This window comes from Rhinopithecus bieti, unplaced genomic scaffold (assembly GCF_001698545.2).
Source record: "Rhinopithecus bieti isolate Rb0 unplaced genomic scaffold, ASM169854v2 scaffold_28521, whole genome shotgun sequence".
NCBI classification, from domain to species: Eukaryota; Metazoa; Chordata; class Mammalia; order Primates; family Cercopithecidae; genus Rhinopithecus; species Rhinopithecus bieti.
Window position 1 is genome coordinate 587352 of NW_016812573.1, and position 20207 is coordinate 607558.

Consider the following 20207-nt stretch of genomic DNA (forward strand, 5'->3'; position numbering starts at 1 on the left):
TTTTTTTTTTTTTTTTTTTTTTTTGAGATGGAGTCTCGCTCTGTCGCCCAGGCTGGAGTGCAGTGGTGCTCCTTTTTTTAAAAAAAAGAAAGAAAGAAAAACAAAAGACAGAATGGTATTTCATTGTGCATATATGCCGCATTCTCCTTATCAATTCATTCATTGATGGACACTTAGCTAAATTCCATATCTTGGCTGTTGTGAATAGCACTGTGGTAAACACGGGAGTGCAGATGTCTTGTCAACACACTGACATCATTTCCTTTGTCTAAATACCCAGTAGTGGGATTGCTAGACTATAGGCAGCTCTATTGTTAGTTTTATGAGGAACTTCCATACTGTTTTCCATAGTGGTTGTACCAAATTACATTCCCACCAACAGTATACGAGGGTGCCCTTTTCTACACATCTTCACCAGTGTCTGTTGTTTTTGGTCTTTTTGATAATAGACGTTCCAGCAGGCATGAGATGATATCTCAGTTTTACATTTCTTTAACGGTTAGGACCAAAACAGGCTGGGTGTGGTGGCTCACACTTGTAATCCCAGCATTCTGGGTAGCCAAGACAAGAGAATCACTTGAGGTCAGGAGTTCAACACCAACCTGGGCAACACAGCAAGACCATGTCTCTACAAAAAATAAATAAATAAATAAATTATCCAGGAGTGGTGGCCTGCACCTATAGTCCCAGCTACTTAGAAGGCCGAGTCCAGGAGGTTGAGCCTGCAGTGAGCTATGATTGCACCACTGCACCCTCACCTGGGAGACAGAGCAATACCCTATCTCTAACAAATAAAATAAACATGAAAAAACCTTTTAAAAACACTAAAACATTCTACCTTCTACATTTGCTTTTGCTGTCTGAGTGATAAAGTGGAGAATTAGATTAACTAATACTGCTCGTTTGAGCATTATCAAAAGGGCACAGTTTATGCCAAAGCTGACTGTGTTACTTTTCTCCAGGAGCTCTTATGACTCCGAATACCAGGATACAACGGTTTGAGGTTCTCAAGAACGGTACCTTAGTGATACGGCAGGTCCAAGTGCAAGATCGAGGCCAGTATATGTGCACCGCCAGCAACCTGCACGGCCTGGACCGGATGGTGGTCTTGCTCTCGGTCACCGTGCAGCAACCTCAAATCCTAGCCTCCCACTACCAGGACGTCACCGTCTACCTGGGAGACACCATTGCAATGGAGTGTCTGGCCAAAGGGACCCCAGCCCCCCAAATTTCCTGGATCTTCCCCGACAGGAGGGTGTGGCAAACTGTGTCCCCCGTGGAGGGCCGCATCACCCTGCATGAAAACCGAACCCTTTCCATCAAGGAGGCGTCCTTCTCAGACAGAGGCGTCTATAAGTGCGTGGCCAGCAATGCAGCCGGGGCGGACAGCCTGGCCATCCGCCTGCACGTGGCGGCACTGCCCCCGGTTATCCACCAGGAGAAGCTGGAGAACATCTCGCTGCCCCCTGGGCTCAGCATTCACATTCACTGCACTGCCAAGGCCGCGCCCCTGCCCAGCGTGCGCTGGGTGCTCGGGGACGGTACCCAGATCCGCCCCTCGCAGTTCCTCCACGGGAACTTGTTCGTTTTCCCCAACGGGACGCTCTACATCCGCAACCTCGCGCCCAAGGACAGCGGGCGCTATGAGTGCGTGGCCGCCAACCTGGTGGGCTCTGCGCGCAGGACGGTGCAGCTGAACGTGCAGCGTGCAGCAGCCAACGCGCGCATCACGGGCACCTCCCCGCGGAGGACGGACGTCAGGTACGGAGGGACCCTCAAGCTGGACTGCAGCGCCTCGGGGGACCCCTGGCCGCGCATCCTTTGGAGGCTGCCCTCCAAGAGGATGATCGACGCGCTCTTCAGGTAGGCGGCTTTGCGTGGCTTCCTGTAAATCACTGGGCTGGTGGCCCCAACTAATGTGAGTCCATTTTCAGGATGAATATGCACACACATTGCTCCCTGCGTCCGATAAAATTAAATGAAATTAATTAGCAAGGCACGGTGGCTCACGCCTGTAATCACAGCACTTTGGGAGGCCGAGGTGGGCGGATCACTTGAGGTCAGGAGTTCGAGACCAGCCCGGCCAACATGGTGAAACACTGTCTCTAATAAACATACAAAAATTTGCCGGGCGTGGTGGCAAGCCTCGGTAGTCCCAGCTACTCGGGAGGCTGAGGCAGGAGAATTGCTTGAACCCGGGAGGTGGAGGTTGCAGTAAACCAAGATCACACCACTTCACTCCACCCTGTACGACAGAGTGACAGTCCATCTCAACTAATAATAATAATAAATTCATTAGAGACAGGGTGTCACTCTGTTGCCCAGGCTGGAGTGCAGTGGTGTGATCATAGCTCACTGCAGCCTCAGACTTCTGGGTTCAAGCGATCGTCCAGCCTCAGCCTCCTGAGTAGCTGAGACTACTGGTGTGCACCACAAGGCACGGCTTCTTCTTATTATTATTATTTACTTTTTGTAGAGATGGGATCTGCTATGTTCCCAAGGGTGATCTCGAACACTTCACCTCAAGCAATCCTCCCACCCTGACCTCCCAAAGTGCTGGGATGGCAGGCCTGAGCCCCTGTTCCTGGCCCGGTGTGTGATTTTTATGCAATGAAATGTTGTCCCTCTAAACTCGGATCCAGAACAAATACCTAACTTCTTAACAAATACTTAACTTCCTCCTCTCTTGCCCAATGGTTTTTACAGCCTGGAGAAGGTTGTGGAAAGTGATTGACTGCAAATAAGAACTCCCTGTTGAATCTGATGTTAGGTTGGCCTGACCATGGGTTCAAGGACATGAAACGTAGTTGAAGACGTCAATCCTATTCCTGCAAGTGTGTGTGGATCAAGCCATTGGGCATTTTGCAATAGTAGCCATCTGGGCTGATGCATCACAGAACCACCTATTTTTGTGTTATTCCAGTGACCTAATGCCACAGTAGAGCATTTGAGAAACTGACATCTACTCCTTTCTCTTTTTTTCTGTAGTTTTGATAGCAGAATCAAGGTGTTTGCCAATGGGACCCTGGTGGTAAAATCAGTGACGGACAAAGACGCAGGAGATTACCTGTGCGTAGCTCGAAATAAGGTTGGTGACGACTATGTGGTGCTCAAGGTGAATGTGGTGATGAAACCAGCCAAGATTGAGCACAAGGAGGAGAACGACCACAAAGTCTTCTATGGGGGTGACCTGAAAGTGGACTGTGTGGCCACCGGGCTTCCCAATCCTGAGATCTCCTGGAGCCTCCCGGATGGGAGTCTGGTGAACTCCTTCATGCAGTCAGATGACAGCGGTGGACGCACCAAGCGCTATGTCGTCTTCAACAATGGGACGCTCTACTTTAACGAAGTGGGGATGAGGGAGGAAGGAGACTACACCTGCTTTGCCGAAAATCAGGTAGGGAAGGACGAGATGAGAGTCAGAGTCAAGGTGGTGACAGCGCCCGCCACCATCTGGAACAAGACTTACTTGGCAGTTCAGGTGCCCTATGGAGACGTGGCCACTGTAGCCTGTGAGGCCAAAGGAGAACCCACGCCCAAGGTGACTTGGTTGTCCCCAACCAACCGGGTGATCCCTACCTCCTCTGAGAAGTATCAGATATACCAAGATGGCACTCTCCTTATTCAGAAAGCCCAGCGCTCTGACAGCGGCAACTACACCTGCCTGGTCAGGAACAGCGCGGGAGAGGATAGGAAGACGGTGTGGATTCACGTCAATGTCCAGCCACCCAAGATCAACGGTAGCCCCAACCCCATCACCACTGTGCGGGAGATCGCAGCCGGGGGCAGTCGGAAACTGATTGACTGCAGAGCGGAAGGCATCCCCACCCCCAGGGTGTTATGGGCTTTTCCCGAGGGTGTGGTTCTGCCAGCTCCGTACTATGGAAACCGGGTCACTGTCCATGGCAACGGTTCCCTAGACATCAGGAGTCTGAGGAAGAGCGACTCTGTCCAGCTAGTATGCATGGCGCGCAACGAGGGAGGGGAGGCCAGGTTGATCGTGCAGCTCACTGTCCTGGAGCCCATGGAGAAACCCATCTTCCACGACCCGATCAGCGAGAAGATCACGGCCATGGCGGGCCACACCATCAGCCTCAACTGCTCTGCCGCGGGGAGCCCGACACCCAGCCTGGTGTGGGTCCTTCCCAATGGCACCGATCTGCAGAGTGGACAGCAGCTGCAGCGCTTCTACCACAAGGCTGACGGCATGCTCCACATCAGCGGTCTCTCCTCGGTGGATGCCGGGGCCTACCGCTGCGTGGCCCGCAACGCCGCTGGCCACACGGAGAGGCTGGTCTCCCTGAAGGTGGGGCTGAAACCAGAAGCAAACAAGCAGTATCATAACCTGGTCAGCATCATCAACGGTGAGACCCTGAAGCTCCCCTGCACCCCTCCCGGGGCCGGGCAGGGACGTTTCTCCTGGACGCTCCCCAACGGCATGCATCTGGAGGGCCCCCAAGCCCTGGGACGCATTTCCCTTCTGGACAATGGCACCCTAGCGGTTCGTGAGGCCTCCGTGTTTGACAGGGGTACCTATGTATGCAGGATGGAGACAGAGGACGGCCCTTCGGTCACCAGCATCCCCGTGATTGTGATCGCCTATCCTCCCCGGATCACCAGCGAGCCCACCCCTGTCATCTACACCCGGCCCGGGAACACCGTGAAACTGAACTGCATGGCTATGGGGATTCCCAAAGCTGACATCACGTGGGAGTTGCCGGATAAGTCGCATCTGAAGGCAGGGGTTCAGGCTCGTCTGTATGGAAACAGATTTCTTCACCCCCAGGGATCATTGACCATCCAGCATGCCACACAGAGAGACGCCGGCTTCTACAAGTGCATGGCAAAAAACATTCTCGGCAGTGACTCCAAAACAACTTACATCCATGTCTTCTGAAATGTGGATTCCAGCATGATTGCTTAGGAACTGACAGCAAAGCGCGGTTTGTATGGGAAGTCAGGCTGGGGAATCCGAGCTCTTAAATAATGTGTCATAGTGCATGGTGGCTCCCCGTGGGTTTCAAGTTGAGGTTGAACTTGATCTACGACTGTTGGGAAAAGGAAGCAATACAGACACAAGAAGGAGGGCTCAGCCTCGCTGGGAACTTTCTTTTGTGTTTACATCATTCCAGAGGCTTCATTCGGGGTATCTGTGCTCTGACTGCAATTTTTCTTTTTTTTGCAAATGCCACTCAACTGCCTTCATAAGCGTCCATAGGATATCTGAAGAACATTCACCAAAAATAAACCATAGACACGAATAACCCCCCACTACCCCATTAAAGACGCATCACCTAGTTAACCTGCTGCAGTTTTTACATGATAGACTTTGCTCCAGATTGACAAGTCATCTTTCAGTTATTTCCTCTGTCACTTCAAAACTCCAGCTTGCCCGATAAGGATTTAGAACCAGAGTGATTGATATATATATATATATATTTTTAATTCAAAGTTACATACATACAGCTACCATTTTATATGAAAAAAACTTATTTCTTCCTGGAACTCACTTTTATATAATGTTTTATATATATATATTTTTTTCCTCTCAAATCAGACGATGAGACTAGAAGGAGAAATACTTTCTGTCTCATTAAAATTAATAAATTATTGGTCTTTACAAGACTTGGATACATTACAGCAGACATGGAAATATAATTTTAAAAAATTCCTCTCCAACTTCCTTCAAATTCAGTAACCACTGTTATATTACCTTCTCCAGGAACCCTGCAGTGGGGAAGGCTGCAATATTAGATTTCCTTATATGCAAAATTTTTGTTGAAAGCTGTGCTCAGAAGAGGTGAGAGGAAAGGAAGGAGAAAACTGCATCATTGCTTTACAGAATTGAATCTAGAGTCTTCTCCTAAAAGTCCAGAAACTTCTCTGCAGTATCTGTGCTGTCCGTCCAGTCTAAGGTGGCTGCTTCTTCCCCAGCCATGAGTCAGTCTGTGCCCATGAATAACACAAGACTTGTTATTTCCGTGACTGGTGTACTGTATTTTTAAGGTCAATATACTGTACATTTGATAATAAAATAATATTCTCCCAAAAACCAGGCAGTGATGACAATGCTATTTTCAAGGACAAAAGAGAGTCACGTGAATTTGGGTTTCCATCAAAGTGGTTGAAAAAACTGCTTTCATTCACCTTCTCTCAATGATTATCTTCTCTACACATTTTTAACAGGCAAGGAAACTGAGTCAAAGGCAATGCTTCTGATGACAGATTTGGCAGGCAGGAAGGCAGAGTTTGAGTGTCACTTGCATGTAGTGACAATTTCAGTATGCAGCAAGACAGTGTGGGGACTGAGAAGCAGTGTTCTAGGAAATCCTTCAGGATTTTTCTTTTTTATTTTTTGTCAAAGAGACATCTGGAAATACATGTACTGGTGTTCCACAAATATGCAAAACTGTCCTTCTTTTGCTTCCCCTCAGAGGAAGGAAAAAGGCAAACAAGATAAACATTTGGGAAAAATATGACTGTCAGCATTTCAAGAAATGCACTGTCGCCAATTGTTAAAGAATGTCGGTCATGGAAACTAAAGAATGTAGTTTTTTTTTAAACTCTGTGGGAGGCATAGAGCCTGTCTCTCATTCATCAATCCACTTATCTGCTTAAATATATCTGCACAGCCCTTACTGTGTGCTGGATATCAAGAGAGGCCTGAGGAGGCAGAGAGGTGGAGGAGGAGGTGGTGCTTGGAGTGTTTATCCTCAATAGACAGGCTCTTCAGATGATGCAGGGTCTCTCAAAATGCACATGAATGACATTTGGGGCTGGATGATTCTCTGGGCTGGGGTGTCCTTTGTAGGGTGTTGAGCAGCATCCCTGGGCTCTACCCACCAGATACTAGTACCCCTCCACCCCCCAAAATTGTGATGACCAAAAATGTCTCTGGACGTTGCCAAATGCCCCTTTAGGGGGTACAAACTTCCTCCTAGCTGAGAGCCACTGAGATAAAGAATAGATTAGATTGGTAGATAGATAACTGACAGAAGATTGATATAGATAGATAAGTGATAGATAGATGGTAGATAGATGACAGATAGATGATAGGTTGATAATAGATATGGATAGGAGACATAAATAATGATTGATACAGATAGATGATTTACAGATATAAATAGATAATAGTTATAGAAAGGAGTAAGATAGGTCGATAGATAATAGATGGATGGATGATTGATAGATAGATAAATGGTGGATGGTTGGATGGATGATAGATACACAGATAGATAAATGATGGATGGTTGGGTGAATGTTAGATAGATAGGTATATAGATAAATAGATGATGGATGTTTGGATGAATTATAGATAGATGATAGATAATAAATCATTGAATGGATGATCAATAGATGGATAGATACATACATAGACTGATGAGAGATGGTTGGGTGGATTAGATAGGTAGTTGGGTAGATGATAGATGGGTAGATAGAAAAATAGACGATGGATGATTGGATGGATGATGGATGGATGGATAATAGATAGATAGATAGATAGATAGATAGATAGATAGATAGATAGATAATAGATTGAGTTCCTCATGCTAAGGATTTCTCAGCCTCAGCACTATGGACATCTGGGGCTGTAGGATTCTCTGTGGTGGGACCATCCTGTGCACTGTAGGGTGTTGAGCAGTGTCCCTGGGCTCCACCCACCAGATGCCAGGAGCATCCACCACCCCAGTGTGACAACCAAAACTGTCTCTAGACATGGCCACATTCTCCCCATGAGGCTGTACCATCCCCGGTTAGAAAACACTGTGCTAGATAAATACACGCAGCAGAGGGTTTTAGAAACACATTCATTTGGACTCCCTGCTTCAGTGCATGATGCGGAAACTGAGATCTGGGGAGGTAAATTCTCCTAGGTGTAGAGAATGTTTCTGCAGGACATACCTTGGTGAAATTTTACCTGGAAAAAAATGGTAAAAACATCCTATCAACCCAAATTTCTGTGTTCACATGAGGTGATGGGCTGAAGAGGCGTTTGGAAACATTCAAAGTGGTTCAGAGAGCATTCAGATTCTAGGGGGTGAAAAAACAGGTGGGATTGTAGTCCCATTAGGAAAGAGCTGTATTTTGATGGCTGAGATAGCATTTTCATGGAGCCAAGAATAGAAGAATGGCTGGGCAGAATGATATGGACAAATGGGAGGACGTGTTCTCCTGGCAGCAAAAACATCATGAAAAAAGTTCGAGCCTCAAGCAAGGAGACCTTGGGCCTAGTGATAGATAAAATATAATAGTGGTGCAGGCCCATAGTCACAGCTACTCAGGAGGCTGAAGTAGGAGGATCACTTGAGCCCAAGAGTTTGAGGCTGCAGTGAGCTATGATCACACCACTGCACTACAGCCTGGGTGATAAAGTGAGACCCTGTCTCTGAATATTAAAAAGTAATAATTAATTTTTTAAAAATAATAGACATTTGGACTACAGTCTAACATGTGTTTCATTTGGGGTTGAACACGGTGGGATATCGTAATTGGTTGAACAACATTCTGCAAAAAAATCATCTCTACCTGGAACCTGTCAGTGCAACCTTATTTGGAAAAAGAGTCTGCAGATGTGATCATGTGAATGATCTGGAAATGAGATTATTCTGGATAAGGATGGGTCCCAAATGCAGCAAGTGTCACTATAAGAGACAGATGAGGGGACACAGACACAGAGGAGGAGGTCACATGGAGACAGAGGCAGAGACTGGAGTCACATGGCCACAAGCCCAGGGATTCTTGGAGCCCCCAGGAGCTGGAAGAGGCAGGAAGGATCCTCCCCTAGAACATCCAGAGGGAACAGCATACAATTGTAGTGTATTGAGCAGTGGCCCCCAAAATATATGCCCATATTCTGACTCTCAGAACCGGGAAATGGGACCTTATTTGGAAATAGGATCTTTGCAGGTGTAATTAAGGTAAAGATCTTGAGATGCGATCATCCTGGATTAGATGGGCCCTAAATCCAATTACAGGTGTCTGTTTAAGAGACAAAAGAGGAGGCACAGACACAGGAGAAGGCCACATGGAGATGGAGGCACAGACTGGAGTGATGCCCAGGGACGCCTGGAGCCACCAGGAGCTGGGAGAGGCAGGAAGGATCCTCCCCTAGAGCCTCCAGAGGGAGCATGGCTCTGAGATACCTTGATCTCAGACTTCTCATCTCCAGAGCTGGGAGAGAGTTCATTACTGTTGTTTTAAGCCCCTATTTTGAGGTGATTGGTTACAGACGTCCTAAGAAATAAATGCAAATATTTTAAATTTTCTTGTAGGGATGGTCATGATGAGAGATACTTAGCACCTCATGACTTAGGTAAAATAAGAGCCATTTAAACCAGTGTGTCCCGAACACGAAGGTGTGTGATTTGAGCAGATCATTAATCGGAATCACATATGGTTGTATCATTATTTGTAAATAATACACTAACTGGAAGATAGTTGTTTTTTCTCCCTAAATGGCTAAGTTCTGCCATCTGGTATATGTGCTTGTAAATCTGTGGACACAAGCAAAATGCCTAGCTAACAGTCCATTGTCACTATTTAATTACTCTCAGGCCCTCACAAAAAACAAAACTTCAACCAGGCTCTAGTCCTTGAAGTCTGGTTTGTAATTGCAAAGGCAGCTCTTGTTTCAATGAAGCTTGGCTGCATGTGGGACAAGATGAGGAAGACCCCAACCCTGCTGTTGAATTCAGTCTGCAAGACACTGAACCCCACAAGATCCTTTTCTGCACTTTTGTCATTAAAGACCCAAGTCTCACCTGTAATCCCAGAACTTTGGGAGAGCAAGGCCTGCAGATCGCTTGAGCCCAGAAGTTCAAGACCAGCCTGGGCAACATAGCAAGATCCCATCTCTACAGAAAATACAAAAATTAGCTGGGTGTGGTGGTGCACGCCTGTAGTCCCAACTACTCTGGAGACTGAGGTAGGAGGATCACTTGAGCCCGAGAGGTTGAGGCTGCAGTGAGCCGAGATCGCACCACTGCACGCCAGCCTGGATGACAGAGCAAGACGGTCTCCAAAAATAAAAAAAGGACCCAAGTCTTTTGGAGGTGGAAGTTCAACAACAGATTAATGATGAAACTAAGAGGGGTAGTGTTAGTGAGTTCCTGGATGGCCAGCATGAACTGACTCTGTTTTGGAAAAAAACAAACAAACAAACGTTGGTTTACCTTCATCCAGAGAGGCTGTTTTTTAACAGTATTTTAGCAGTATTCAGCTTCCTTTTTAGCAGTATTTTTTAACCTTTGGTTCTTGTTGGCTTTATGTTATCATCTCCTGGATTGATTTAAACCTCCTCCTGTCCGAGTGTCTTCATTTCCTGGGACTGCGATTGCAAATGACCACAGAACTAGTGGCTTAAAACAACAGGAATTGATTATCTCACAGTTCTGGAGACCAGCAGTCTGAGGTCAAAGTGTGGTCAGAGCTGCGCTCCTTCTGGAGGTTCTAGGGGAGGATCCTTCCTGCCTCTCCCAGCTCCTGGATGCTCCAGGAATCCCTGGGCTTGAGGCGGCATCAATTCGGTGTCTGCCTTGGTCTCCATGTGGCCTACTCCTCTCCATCTGTGTCTCCTCTTCTGTATCTTAGAAGGACATCTGCCATTTGCTCTAGGGCCACACTAGTCCAGGATGATCTCATCTTGAGATCCTTGATTTAAGTATACCTGCAAAGCCCTTATTTCCAAATAAGGTTCCATTTACAGGTTCTGGGGTTAGGATGTGGACATATCTTTTTGGGAGACTATGATTCAATCCATTACAATTGTATCCCGTTCCTTCTGGAGGCTCTAGGGGAGGATCCTTCCTGCCTCTCCCAGCTCCCGTGGGCTCCAAGCATCCTTGGGCTTGTAGCCACATCACTCCAGTCTCTGCCTCCATCTCCATGTGGCCTTCTCCTCTGTGTCTCCTCTTCTGTCTCTCTCTCTCCTTTTTTTTTTTTTTAGACGGAGTTCCCCTCTTGTTGCCCAGGCTGCGTGCAATGGCGTGATTTCTGCTCACTGCAACCTCCACCTCCCAGGTTCAGGCGATTCTCCTGCCTCAGCCTCCCAGTCCTCTGTCTACTATGAGGACATTTGTCCATAGATTTAGGGCTCATCTAATCCAGGATGATCTCATTTTGAGATACTTAAGACAATTATATCTTATGTAACTAAGTTCACTTTTATAAGTTCCAGAGGTTATGACATAGATAGACACATCTTTGGGAGCCACCATTCCACCTGTTACACCAGACTCTGACCTACAAATCAGAATCTCTGAGAGAGAAGCCTGGGTGAGTACAAAGTGCAGCAAGAATGTGATGAGGAAGTGGCATCTTTAGCGCTGGAATTTATTTGTTCCTGAAGTGGTTTGGCAAAACTATACTGTGATCCATCACATATTTCTCATTATTTAACCCACTATGGGGCAACCAATTGTGCTAATTTGTACCATATTGTGTGATACCTCCCCCCATGAAGACATTAGAACCTTGGTGTGGTGTTGAAATTCTGCATGCTTCTGTTTTCAGATTTGTGGGAAACAGGAAGCTTATAGGACACTCACCTCATAAGGCCATTGTGAAAATAGAAGATGAGGTTCTTAGAACAAAGCCTGTCCAATCACAAGTACTCAGTATATGTTGGTTATTTTCACATTTATTGCTGTCATTTCTCCAGTATTTTGAAGAGCAATGGTTTCCAAAGTGTGTTCAAGTTAAGAATCACAACCACTCTTGGGAGAGTTGAATTCTGAAGAAGGGTGCTTAGATATGACCACTATAATGGTGTAAGATTGGAGCATTGGTGTAGGTCCAATCCCACACCATCCAACTTCAGCTGCAGCTTATGCATCCTAAGCCATGTAGCAGAACCAGAACTAGAAACCAAAACTAGAACCAACGTGTGTGCTGTGCTGTGTTGTGCCTAACCATGGAGCTTTGGGAAAACATGGCCGATTAAACAAGGTTTTGAGTGGATGGGACACTTGGGAAAACATGGCCAATTAAACAAGGCTTTGAGTGGATGAGGAGTCTTGGAAAAGCATGGCTGATCCACAAGGTTTTGGGTGGATGGAAAGCCTTGGGAAAACATGGCTGATCAAACAAGGCTTTGGGTGAATGGGAGCCTTGGGAAAACATGGTTAATCAAACAAGGCTTTGAGAGGATGAAAAGCCTTGGGAAAACATGGCCGATCAAACAAGGCTTTGAGTCGATTAGGAGCCTTGGAAAAACATGGTCCATGAAACAAAGCTTTGAGTGAGTGAAGAGCCTTGGGAAAACATGGCCAATCAAACAAGGTTTTGGGTGAATGGGGAGCTTTGGGAAAACATGGCTGACCAAATAAGACTTCACAAGCTTGAATTTAGGTCCTGTTCTTGAATAGCTGTGGGAATGTAGATGTCATCTACTTAAACTTCTGTTTCTTTGTGTGTGTCAAATGGGGATGACACCACTCACTTTACTGGGTCATTGGGAAAACCACTGCATATAGCTGGTGGGACAAAACTTGAAAGTTCCATTAAAAAAAGAAGAAAAACACTGAAGCTATGTCCACTCCCTGGTAAGGTAGTATAAATTATCTGAAAGAAACACGCACCTTTTTTGTTTTAGAAAACACTCTATGATGCTTTCTGACTATGTAAGTAGAAAAAACTTCAGGGGCCAGTCAGTGTTTTCAGTCAAGGGAAATTACTATATGGTGTTGTCTGCAGAGAGAAAGGAAGGGCTGAGGAGCCCAACTAGAGCAGTAGGCATCCCAGAGAGTGAGTTGCAGAGTGACGACGTATCACTTGCGGCTGCAACGTTGCTGCCCAAGGCTGAAACAGAGGAGATGCACCCACCTTCCATTCCTCCCACTTCTCCTCCAAACTCCTGCTAACCGGTCCCACTGCTGACTTCAGTAACAAGCCAGCTGATAGAAGATCTGTTGGGGACATCCTCCTTGCCATGCAGAGCTGAAGCTATATAGGAAGTAGACCAGGGAAACGGGTGACAGGAAAACTGGTATAGAAGAGAACCACTACTCACAATGCCTGGTTGAAGATGTGTCTAGTTTCTTCAGTGCTGTGTGCACATTGACCTGGCCAGTGCCTGGAACATGGTAGATACTAAAAAATGTCTTGAGTGGCTATGATAAAGGTATTTGAATTTTCTCTTTGGCTGGGAGATGATTCTGAAGTTGACTTCATTTTGTCTTCCCCTGGGGAAAGCCTTGAATTCTGAGCTTTATGGCAGTAATAAGGATCACATGGACTGTTATATTTATAATAACTTCTTAGTTTGTTCCCACTTATGCACAATTTTCATTCTCCAATATTTGCAAAACTTTTGTAAAGTTCTGTGACACAAAGCAACCTTGGGTTGGTGGTGTGTTGGGGCATGAAGAAAGATGGCTGCTTTCTCTTCTGTTGATGAAGACTTTGAGAGGGAAAAGCAACAACCTGAATAAACATAATATAAAGATCTGAGAGATTATCAAAATCCAGATGAAGAAAGTAAATAGAGCCTGTGGACTATTTGAAGTACTGGGAAAGACCACAAATCTGCTTGACACTCAACTTGACTCAATGTATGCCATCATTTAATTAAGGATAGTCCCCGGAAGGCTGGCAAAACTGAAAATCCTTAGATTGGGGTATAAAACCTTTATCTCATGTCTGCCTCATCATGGATTCTCATAAATAAGGATGCTCCTTTCCCACTGTCATCTTTTCTTTGATTCCAGGAAAGCATCCACTGCCATTTAACCCAATGTTATGCTTTATCTGCTGGGTATCTTCAGGGATACAATTTTTTTTTAGGTTTTTGTGATGCTTGTAGAATGCCATAAAGATAGGAAATGATTCCTGCCCTTATTATGTCTCCCTTCCCACCTGAAACCCACTCAGATGAACTACAGCATGTAAGAAAAGCAAGGGTGATCTTCATACGAGCTTTTCACAGTAGCCCAGTTCTGTGCATGTGTGGGCAAGTGAGTAGAACCATGATGCAAGCATCCATGATGTTGTCTAAGCTTTTTATGACCAAGGGACCTTTGAGAACAATCTGGAAATTCTACATATTCCTTTACTCTTTATATCTGTTCTAGGGTAGGGTCCCACCATAACTATCACTGTTCATTTTCTTTATACTGCACTGTCTTTTTTCTTCCTCAACTTTTATTTACCCAATTTTATTCTTTTCTATTTTCAATCCATTCTTTTCTCTCCTCACTCATGAATCCCACTAACTTCAACCATAAATTTTATATATTAAGGGATTTTACTTATGTTTCTTTTCCTGAGTTCCATTTCTTCTTGTTTTCTGCAACTTTCTGCCACTCTCTCTCTCTCACTCTGTACTCATTAGAATATTCCACTGTGTTCCAAACTGCATTCACCATCTGGGACAAATTAGATCGTATTCCCAATGAGCTGCTTCCTTAGATAAGAAGGAAATTATACAGATTCTCTCATGATCATATGACATGTTTAGACCAGTGAAATGTAAGTGGATATGATGTAAATTTTATCCAAGCAGAGGGCTCAAGACATTCCTTAACCCTGTACCTCCAGCCCTCCACCATGAGGGCAGAAGGAAATGTTTCTTTTGGCTCCAAAATAGGAACCCAGCCCGGCTGAACCCAGCAGAGCCCAACTGAGCTGTAGCTGACCTGCAACCTTCCTATCACACAAGCACATTTATTTTTGAATTGGAGTATTTGTTACTGCAGCAGAAGCTGACGTATACACCATCTTTCTTCCAAATTTAGCTTTTCCTCTTTTGCTATTTCTGTTAATGCCACCACCTCTTTCAGTTCATAAAGCTAGAATGTTTTATGATACTTACTCTTCCTTGCTTTCCTTTCAATCACTCACCAAGCTATGTTGAGACACCTTTGTAACATTGATCTTATTCTTCTATTTCTCCCTATTCCTGGTCTATCACTGCTCTGGAGCTGATACCAAATTTGAGATCTCACTTGGATTATTGCTGATGTTGCCTACTAAAGTCTTCAACTTAATGCATTCAACACACAATACTGCTAAGCTAGTCTTATGCTCTACAGTTCCAGTCATGCTACTTCAGTCAAAAAGCCTCAGATTGTATCTTCAAATTTACATAATAAACTCCACCATTTTGGATTAGTAAACAAAGGCTTCAGCTACCTTTCAAGTCTTCCATTTCATTTTTTACTCCATCTTTTAACACAAGAAGGATTCTTATTGTCACCCAAACACATGTGACCCTCTATCAAAGACTTTTCTCACCATCACTATCATCATCATCATCATCATCATCATCATCATCACAACCATCACCATCATCACCATCATCATTGATATCATCATCATCATCCTGTTTATCAACTGCAAGGTCACTCCTCTTACTCCTCTCTCCCTTTCACCATCACACTTTCACACCATGCACGCTTAGACTGGACATCAGCGGAGGTAAAATTGTGCAAAAGCTTCCCTTTGGAAATAAACCTTTGCCTCTTTGAAACATACTTGGTAAACTAGAAATGAAAATCATAGACCTTGTAAAAGATTTCTTTGTCTTTCTTACTCTCACCGTTCTCTCAGAATTTGGTCAACATTTACTGAGATGTAGCATGGGATAAGCACTGAGTCAGACAGTGGAATGAAAAGTGAATTGCATGGGATTCCTGTATTCCAGTGAACTTATAATACAAGTTGTAGATTCAGACATTAATTGTAACATGATAAGATAAGCATCTAATGATGTATGTACAAACGACAAAGATTATGAAAACAATTAGATGAGAATTATCATTTGTTGATAAATGTAAAAAAATGGTACTGGTTTATTTTCTTTTTTTTTGGAAGTTTATTTTATTATTATACTTTTTTCAGAAGCTGGGTATGGGGAGGGTCTTCCAGGCTCGGTGAGCAGCTATGTGTATAACACTCAGGTGCATCATTTTCTATCTCCTGTCTTTATCCCTTCACATATTTATGGCTTTTGACTTTTCTATGATGGTGATTTAAAAACGAATATTCCCTGTTATACCACTTTCCCCTACATTCCTGACTTTTACTGCCTCTAGAATTCCCAAAAACTGCCTTTGCTCATTATATATGTCACCCAAATGACTCAGGTTCTCCCTCTGCCCTTCACTTAAACATGCCGGTAGAATGATTTAGGTACTCTCCCAAAGACTACAGAAAGCCCATAGCTGCTTCCTATTCTGAGGTGCTTCGGTGGGAGAAAGGCGAATAATTGTTCTCATAGCCACTGGGTTGCAATGTGCCTCCTCTTGCCTCAGTCTCCAGCTTCTGGTAAAATTCTCCATCAACTCTACCTGCCAACGTATGACCACGGAAGGCTTCTGTCTCAATGACTGGGTAAATTTGTCCCAATCTCATATTCAACTTCTCTCCTTCATCTTCCAAATTCAATACTGATGATAATAATTGGTATCTATGTAGAGTCTTGACAGTCTTGGCCAGTTTCCATATATTACTCATTTGATTATCACAACCACCCTGCAAAGTTGGTGCCAATACCACTGTTCCCATTTTACATAGTGAGAAGTTGAGGCACAGTGAGTTTGAACAGCTTGCCTTTGGTCATTCAGTTCGAAAATGGTACAATTACTATTCCACCTTCCTACCTTCTTAATGAGAACTTTAAATCTAGAAAGACTGTGCTTTATATTCATATTCCTCTTCTGTTCTATGAGAACTTCAGAACCTAGGAAGTTTCTGCGCTACATTCCATTATCTTAACCTCTGTGCAACCTTGTCACATGAACATGGGTTAGAAGATAATGAAAGGCAATATCATATAGGATGGGGCATATGGGGACAATAAAACTTCAAATATCACCACTCCTTAAGGCAATGGAAATGTCAAACCCTGATAAATCTCCTCATCAGTGGTTCTTAATTTTGGATGCACTTTGAAAACATTGTAAGAGTTTAATAAATCTGATGTCTGATAACACCTGTCTCTTTCCCTTACCCCACTGTTAGCAATTCAGATTTGATTAGTCTGGGGAATGTTTTGGGTGTTGGTATTTGTGCAAGCTCCCTGGTGATTCTAATGATCAGCCAAGATTGAGAACTTCTGTTCTAGCTTGCGTCTCTGTAGACTTCACTCTACCTCCTTACTTTCATTCTAAGAACTTTACATCCAATCTTGCTTGAAGCTCCAACCTTTTGTTCCCCCAACTGGTAGCAGTAAACCTTCAAATTCCAATCACTCTGCTGAGCTGAGCCATCAACATCCTTACTTTGCCTGAACCTGTTCCGTGCACACCAGCACTGGGACACACTCCACCCTTTGTAAAGTCGAAAAGGCTCATTGACATTTTAGTTTACTCTCCCAAAAGAACAATTTTCTTTCCAAATAAAATTATTTGGCACTTTAGTGCACTGACTTAAATAGTATTTTTCCTTCTAAAGAGAAACTACCCTCAGAATATATGCTATTTGAGCCATTTTAAAAATAATTATTAGTCTAGGATAAGTAGATAGATAGAATATATAGTATATAATATAAAACACATAAATATAAAATATAAGCATAAAATTATATGTATGTGTATGAGTATGTGTGTGTATCAATAGAGTCAAGATTGAGGGACTCATTTTTGAGACTTTTATTAAATCCATTTTAAAATAACCTGCTAAATCCTTTATTACACAAACACTTACTCAAATCTCACACTGTAATTACTGCTGACTGTTTTAGTCTACATCATAAAAATAGCATACCTTGCACCTTTAGGATTCATTAAACCCAGTTAAAGAATTTCATTTGAGCATGTCTCTCATCTGTTTATAAAAAGATTCCTATGTGTGAAAGAGAATACCACACTCGTGAATATTACCCAAGCTCTCGGACACATCTTAATGTAGCCTAAATTGTTCATTCTTATTTTAAAAGTTTTTTTCTACTTCTCTTTGGAAGTTATGGAATAACAGATGGAGAAATGAAGAGATGGGATTCCAAGTGGAGAGATGGATAATCCAAACAGTCATATGTAGGAGGGAAAACATAATTTGGGGACATTTTCAAGCACAGATGATAAATTAAAAGAAATCTTGGTTATTTTTTGTTTGACACATTCCTCCTTTTGAGTGCAAAAGAAAACATGTGTTAAAGAAGCAGTTCTGCCACAATGTTAGCCTGGACCTACATCTGACTCCCAGTTATTGAGTTGCCCAGTTCCTTGACCTGCAACATTGATGGTGATGCAACTGCCCTGAGGCAAAGTTGGCTACCTGTCCACCAAGCGCCACGCACTTCCTGCCATATTGAATGTAGATCCCGAGGCAAAGACTACATTTCCCATGCTCCCTTGCTCTGAGGTGGAGTCATGTGATGGATTCCCGCCAATGGGGTGATGTGACGAATTGTCGTCAATGGTGTGTGTCCTTTCTTGGCTCAGGAGTAAAGAAGCAAGGACGCTTTTCTACGTCTCTGTTCTCATTCCCCACTCAATAAAGGGATTATAAGGCACTAGGGGATGGGGAAGGCAAGGTGGGAAGAACTTGAGTTCTTGAATGAATTCAGAGCACCTTTAATGGGTGTCCACAAAGTCTCTCTATTATCGTACTATACCTTATCTTCTTACCCTCACTGCTGCCATACCTCTTGAGAAACACTCTTGCTCTTGACATCAGAAAGCAATACTTATTAAGGTATGCCTTTGTTAGACTGAGGTTTATTTTACCCATAGTATATTTCCACAGAGCCACAAAATGTTGTCATGTTTGAATGAAATAATATTTGTGAAAGCCTCCCCTAGAAATGATACATAAATACCATCTATTATTGTTATGATGATGATTATTATTTCTTTGATGCAATGGTATTAATAGCATAACTCCAATTTACACAATGAATTGTAATTTTTTAAAAGCATTCCCTTATACTGCCATTTAAAGGGTATAACAATACTGTAGGCTGAACATTATTTCTTTATTCCAGATTAGAGGACTAAGGTTCATGGGATTATGTACCAACTTAAGTTCTCCCCACAAGTAAGTGATAGAGAAATGTTGTCTGCAGCCCAGGCAAGTGTCCCTGATACAATTTAGTTGAATTATTAATCACAGCATACATTACAATTTTCTACAAGTCCCCATTCACAATCTTAAGACTCTTAGCCCTCTTTATCATGTAAGAGATTTCTAAACAAGTATATTTTATGTTTTAAAAAAGCCATAAAGAGGTTGGGGAATAGTGAAGCATTGTTAGTGGAATCTAGCTTCAACTTTCTGTTATGAGAAAGAAATATGGACATGTGGCTTTTGGAAGAAAAAAAGCAAAGCTATTTTTCATTAATGTCCAGCAACATGAATTTTAAGACAATAAGAAAAAAACAAGCAAACAAAAAATCTAAGAGTTTCCATGTATAACAGGAGGCTCACACAGTCTTTTTTCATTATTTTATGTTGTATAAGCTTTTGTGAAATATGTCAACATAATGCAATCACACATTTTCTGGGCTTGGCTGAGGGGTTGAAGTTTACAGTTTTTCCTCAAGATTTGGCTTTGAATCATTATAAAAATAGCTTATGTGTATAAACATTTTCTATCTTACTTTCTGGATGATGGTAGGAGATTGAGGTTCATTTTAAGTAAGTACTTAAAGGAAGAGAAAAAATGATTTTCAGATGACTGGATTAAAACCCACTGCAGTTTTATTTTTTTAGTGTTGATTCTGGAAAAGTGCGACTTTTATTAGGCAAGGATTTAAACTAATAGGAAAAAAAAAACACCACTGATATTTTTCTACAGAAAATACTGAATTTAATACATTCTTAAACAGAGAAAGATAATCTGTCTTGATGTCCTCCTTGCTGAAACAAGAGCAGGCACAAAAACCCACCCTGGAGCCAGGTGGCTGGAGGACAAGGGGAAGGAGGAGGACGAGGAAGAGGAGGAAAGGAAGAGGAAGAGTAGGAGGAGAAGGAGAAGGAGAAAGGAGGAGGAGGAGAGAAGGAGGAAAAGGAGGAAGAAGAGAAGGAAGACGAGGAGAAAGAGGAGGAGAAGGGGAGGGAAAAGGAAAGGGAAGAGGAGAGGGAGGAGACAGGAAGAGTATATCCCTTTGTGACTATCAAATTAGTTGTTAAAATGATAGCAATTCTTGGGAAGCGTGGAGGTAAAATGTGCACTCTCATAGGCTGGCATAGTGACAATATAAATTGAAAAAAACCTCTTTTAAGGGCATTTAAGAAGGAGAATCGGCCCCTGTTTGGAGAGGAAAAAC

General features: G+C 43.4%; 1 protein-coding gene across 1 annotated transcript in view; it reads left to right on the plus strand.

Annotated features, from left to right (window-relative positions):
• Positions 1–6052, plus strand: part of MXRA5 (matrix remodeling associated 5) — a 42399-nt gene extending 36347 nt beyond the window's left edge. Inside the window, exons 6-7 of the mRNA XM_017896606.1 lie at positions 963–1863; positions 2989–6052. Of these exons, the coding sequence (XP_017752095.1) occupies positions 963–1863; positions 2989–4897 (2810 nt within the window). The 3' untranslated portion in view covers positions 4898–6052. The remainder of the gene's footprint in view (positions 1–962; positions 1864–2988) is intronic.
• The last annotated feature ends 14155 nt before the right edge of the window (positions 6053–20207 follow it).